The 6,000-nt window shown below is 40.1% G+C and overlaps 1 protein-coding gene across 2 annotated transcripts in view; it reads right to left on the bottom strand.

Annotated features, from left to right (window-relative positions):
- Positions 1–1,470: 1,470 nt before the first annotated feature.
- Positions 1,471–6,000, bottom strand: part of BICC1 (BicC family RNA binding protein 1) — a 266,319-nt gene continuing 261,789 nt past the window's right edge. For both annotated transcript variants that reach the window (XM_024561219.3, XM_071221225.1), the window contains exon 21: positions 1,471–4,155. In XM_024561219.3, the coding sequence (XP_024416987.2) occupies positions 4,025–4,155 (131 nt within the window). In that variant the 3' untranslated portion in view covers positions 1,471–4,024. The remainder of the gene's footprint in view (positions 4,156–6,000) is intronic.

Here is a 6,000-nt window from a genome sequence, read left to right as displayed (position 1 = left end):
TTAAAAATTGTCCTTAGGTGTGAGGATTAAAAAAAGAGCTTTGAGGTTTTTACTATTGAGTATAATGTTAGCTATGGGTTTGTCATAACAGCCTTTATTTTTTTTACATGAATTTTTTAAAAGATTTTATTTTTTAGAGAGAGGGGAGGGGAAGGAGAAAGGGAGAGAAACATTAATGTGTGGTTGCCTCTTGAGTGCCCCCTACTGGGGGACCAGGTCTGCAACCCAGGCAAGTGCCTTGACTGGGAATTGAATCAGCAACCCTTTGGTTCACAGGCCAGTGCTCAATCCACTGAGCTACACCATCCAGGGCATAACAGCCTTTATTATGTTGGTTTATTTCCTCTCTCTGCACTTTGCTGAGTCTTATCATAAGCAGGTGTTGGATTTTGTCCAATACTTTTTATACATCTACTGATATGAACATGTGATTTTTATCTTTCATTTTGTTTATGTGGTATATAACATTAATTGATTTCTGGATATTGAACCCAGCTTGCATTTGTAAATAAATCCAACTTGATCATGGTGTATGATCCTTTTATTTGATATTTTGTTGAGAATTTTTTAATTGAATTTATTGGAATGATATTTGTTAATAAAATCAGATAGGTTTCAGGTGTACAATTCTGTAATACAAAATCTTTATGTTGTATTGTGTGTTTACAAAACAAGTCTCCTGCCATCACTACTTGCCCGCCCTTTACCACTTACTGCCCTCCCCACCCCTTTCCCTCTGGTAATCACCGCACTGCTGTCTGTTAGCGAGGGCAGGGGTCTGTGTTTTGTTCACCGTTGTTCCCAGAACTCCTGGGACTAAGCCCTCATTAAGTATTTACATAATGGATAAGTGAATGAATGATAATTTAATATTGGGTTCCCAGGTAAGATTTCAGGTATTAAATGAACTCTTGTACTAGAAACAATTTTTAAGAACCACTGCCACAGATAATCCAAGTGGGGATATTGCTGGGTGCATAACGGTGGTCAGGTTTTCTTTGAGATTTAGGCAAATCTCAGGATTAGTAATACGGTCTCAGTTCCGTTTGTGAGTCCAGACAGAATCTCAGGGCGAGCACAGTGAGCGTTCAGTGTGACCGCTCAGTGGTCAGCCTCTGAAACCGGGGTCAGGAAGCCTGGTGTCCCTTGAATCAGGAGCCCCTGTGCTGATGGATGAGGTTGTCAAAGTGGTCCTACATTTGCGTCTGTGTAAAAGAATGAACAAGAATGTAACCTGTTCCATCATATCACTTTCTGTGTATACCTATGGGTGGCCATGGCAACAATGATTGATTATAGGCCATGGATTCACTGGCTAAAATAAAGTGCCTGAGCTTCTGGGTGAAATGAGGACTGTCAATGCAAATCAACAGGACAAAGAGTACATATTCAACTCTACGGCAGAAACATCTTTCAATTCTGCTGAAAATAGACGCAATAGAAAAAAATTTAAGAAAACAAAGACAGGTATAGAATTTGTGTAAATATTTTTTTTTCAGAAAAGGCATTTCATTTAGCAAGGGCAATACAAAGGGGTTATATAAATTTATTTTTCATATAACAATTGATTAGTTTAGAAAAATTCCCATTTTCAATGTTTAATTCCATCTTTTTTTAAACAAAATTACTAAAAGGACAAAAACCCACACAAAAATACAATCTGCATCTGTTCTATATTTACAGATAGTTGGTCACTATTAAGGCACAGACTGATTAAAAACTACCATTTATTAAAATAATCCAAATATTTTGTGCATCACACAACACTGACAACACTGTATATTGCAGTGTCACATTCCCTTCCTTACCTCAACAGAAAGTGAGAAAAGCAACTTCCAGTGTTTTCATTTTTGAACACCCTATTTAATCTAGTTTAATTGGGACAGTTTTCCCTTTGGCGTAAAGCACTGTTCATAAAACCTCCGTTAACTTAATACCACAAATTCATTCCGTCTCCCTCGTGTTTCAGGTGCGTGGTAGAGGGCTGGGAAAAGGGCTCCAAATGACTTTTACTTGGGAAAGTCTTGTTAAGGAAATGATACATTTTAGAGAACTGAGCTGCTGAACGGGAAGCCACTCCGGAATTTGCGTGCAGCACGACGTGTGGGCACAGCAGCCACAAAGGATGGGGAGCTCACCGCGACAAGGTGTGCATGTGGTGTGCGCAGGGTGACTCCACTGCGCTTGCAAAGGAGTGGAGTCTCCCTGTAAAACAGGGAGTCACCCTGTTTTAAATCTGTAAAACAGATTTAGTTTTACATCCTTCAGCAGATACAGTTTAGGAATGGACATCCGCTTAGTGCCATTATAACTGATCATTCTATGACAGGTCCATCATCTATGCCTTCAAAGTAACCAATACAATTTTTTAAAGTGAAAATTTTTCTGTGTGCAAAATTTCTCTTCTTTTCTTTCATGGTAAGACCGAGCCATGGAAAAATGTCAGGAAGGTATTTCTGATCTGGCATTTGTACGAAAGTCCCCAATTGTTATGTATGCTTATCTAATGCCTTCTGCTAAGAGCATGCAACAGTGGTTTATGTCCATGTAGAAAGTCTTAAAGAATGAGCATAAATAAGTCATTACAGTACAAGTAATTCACAATATTTCCTATGGGAAAGTTTTCCAACAAATTAATACACTTGGAAATAATATTGCTTTGAAGAAAGAGAGGCACTTAGTGATTTTCTTCATATATTGAAAACCCTTCATAAATCCACAATAAGATGTCTGAAAAGACCTAGGAAACAATGTTGCCCGATTACTTGACCTTTCACAGTATAAGATTTTAGCAATGAGTCTAGCAACTTAGAAAATAGTCATTTTTCCCCTACTTCAGAACTCTGCTGTCTTTATAAACTGTCACCCTAGAGACCTAAATAAAGCCTTTCTGTTCTCAACAAACGCAGGTCTACTTCAAACAGACATATATGGTTTTAGGAAAGTCCTGGGACCATATGGAGCACAGCTAATGTGTACATGATAAGAACAGTAACCTATTTCTCTTCCTAATGGCAACAGTGCTGTCTTGTCAGAGGATTATTTGTCTTTTTTAAATAAAGTGACGATCTAGGGCTCCAGTCGGTTATTGAATGCCGTCCATCCTCTACCATAAATCTCTAGTAGATATCAATTTAATCAATGTACTGTATGCTTATAATATCTAAAAATAAAAAGTTTGATATAAATAAGTGTCCTTTAGTGCCAGTATACTAAAAATAGCCCTTTGCCTTTAGACAACCATGAAAATCATTTTAGCAATATATGCAGCAGCTAAATATGACTGCAAAGGGTTACTATTGCAAAGTCCATTTGGTCTTTCTTTGCACCTGTTACTGTGAACGAGGTTCATTGCTATTTGTTTCTAGGATGCTGACATAAATGAACAGAACTGGTCCAGAACATTCTGAACAAAAACTAATCATCCAGTACCATTTCACATAAAGATTTAACGCAGTCAGAAAAAGGAGACTAAATCTGATCTGCACCATTACCTCAGGTAACACAAAAATGAGAGAAAGAGAGAGAATTTCCACAGGACAAGAAATTAGAAAATGTAAAGTGCTGAAAGACCTCAATACTCACTTTAAAGCAGTACCAGAAAATTCCATTTTGATTATTAAAAAAAAAATCCCCAAATACCAAAACAAAACAAGCAAACAATAACGTCAACGTTTTCTGGCATCCCAGATGTCAAATCATCCTTCATTTTAGGTAAAAAAAAAATCAGTGCATATGTTATATAGGTCAATAAAAACAGGAAATGAAGCCCTACCCCCATATTGCAAATTCTGTCCAATTACCGTTTTATAAAAAAATAATCCATGTGTGGTGTTCTGTACGATGACATAAAAACATCTTCTCTCTTCTTCCTTTTGGGCACAAACTTCAGGTGTGAATAAGATGCTTTGGTCCTGATACCAGACACCAGAGTGCTAAGGACGGGGTGCAGCGAAGGCCGTTCACAGATCTCCTGCGTCCAACTTGACAAGGGCGTTGGCGGGTGTGCGCCTGGAAAGCACCGCTACCAGCGACCACTGACGCTGGCGATGTCCGAGTGGTACTGGCGGGGCAGCCTCCCACTGGCTCCGCCTTCCAGGAAGGAGGTGCGTGCATTTGGCGGTTCAAAAAGCTTTCTTCGGTTTTTATTTAGTTCTAGAGAGAGAAAGAGAGAATTGTTAGAAGCTCAGTGGAGAACTTCTAAAAACTACAGGATAGAGCAGTAGAGCTTGGAAAATGATGAAACTGTAGGGGTTTTTTTGGGGGGTGGGGGTGGGGTCAAGTCTGGCAGCCAGAGGAAAATCTTTAGCTAATGGTCAAGACATTTCTGAAATGCTAGAAAGTCTGATTTTAAAGACAACATGTTGTTAGCCGAGAGAACCAAGGGCAGCAACTAGCTTTTATTGTAGTTTGTAGACTACCTGGGGGATATGTCCTTCTCAGAGCCCTCCAAACTCTAATATGAATTAAACAGTTTGACCCATCGCAAATGTCATTTCAGAGGCAAAGGGAGGGGAATCCTCAATGCCAGTGAAAGGCATGAGAGGATGAATTACCAACGACACAGAAAACTATTATAGCTGTCAAGCTCACCCATGTCAAATACAGCAAGCATTAAATTATAAAGTCACATGTGAGAAGGAGACCCCCCCAACACGAGAAGAATGAGGAGCACAGTGACGTTCAGCCGCCGCTCCCCCAGCTCCAGAGGCCTGTGCACCTCGAGTCAGGAGAGCTGCGTGAAGAAGTGTATCAGCGGGAGGTTTCCTTGAATAAAAAATTAACTTAGTAAACACAGCAACCATTGAGGAAATAAATACAACGGTAAACAAGCAATACTTGAATCTAAATTTTCAAGGAAAAATCCAAGATGCTCAATTTCAATGAAACCAGAGTACTTAGAAAACACTGTTTAATTTGTCTTTTTCCAAGTAAAACGTAACTGAAGCAGCCTACCTTGGTTATGACTATGCAACCACCCTATTCCCACTGCCACACACAAGTATAGGTCCTCAACCAACTGACGGGACTCGTGCTAGTGAACTCACACAAGGACACAGAATGGCCACACTCTGGAAGAGTCTGGAAATTAGGGTTCCGATAGCCACCAAATGCAAGTATCTCCAAACTTACTCAATTTCAAACAGAGCTATGATATAATGAATGTGCTTAAAGTTGTCTCTCTTTTTCTTGAGCAGGGTGGTGCCAGTTATGCAGCACCTTATATTGGCACAGTACTTGGCACTTTCTCACCCACACACAGATACAGTCCCTTTTGGAATTCTGAAGCCGCACTGCAAGCTTTGGCCTGCCACAGGAACGCTGAGACTGGGAACACAGTCTCCGGCTGCAGGGAGTCACAGGTGGCCAGGGACAGCCATGTGGCCAGAAGGCTGTGACTCCTGTCTCCTGAGTTCAGACGGACCAATACCCTTAGCATTTCACCTCACTGCCTTGCAAAATAAAAATGCCTGCCCCACAGCGGCAATGCAGGAATGGAGACATCTCTTTCGTTCACCTTTAGGTCTTAGGGGAGCAACAAATAATGGTGATTTATTAAGGTCTTAGGAGAGAAACAAATAATGGTGATTTATTAGAGCTTATTACGTGACAAGCACTTTACATGTGTTTTGTTCTATTTAAGTGCTCCTTAAGGGGTAGATAATTTTACCATTCTCCATTATGTAGATAAAGAAATTGAGTTTTAAAAATAGCCCAAGTCAGCTGTCCGTACAAGCTATAATCCTGCCTGAGGCAAAGGGCCACGCCCTGGGCTGCAGAGATCCAATCAGAGCACCAGGAATACAAATGTGGGGAACTGGTAGCTCCACGGATGCCAGATAGCAGTGTTTTACTTCACAGCTCTCCAATTTTTAAACAAATATTAAATTGTAGCTTAAAACATGCAGACATGCTTATAAGATTGGCTGTTCTTTCACGTTCCTGCAGAAACACGTAGCGACGACATGCCTAGTAAAAGATGAACACATGTATCTTATT

This window comes from Desmodus rotundus, chromosome 4 (genome assembly GCF_022682495.2).
Source record: "Desmodus rotundus isolate HL8 chromosome 4, HLdesRot8A.1, whole genome shotgun sequence".
NCBI classification, from domain to species: domain Eukaryota; kingdom Metazoa; phylum Chordata; class Mammalia; order Chiroptera; family Phyllostomidae; genus Desmodus; species Desmodus rotundus.
Note: the sequence above shows the minus strand (reverse complement) of the source record. Positions and strands in the feature narration are given on the sequence as shown.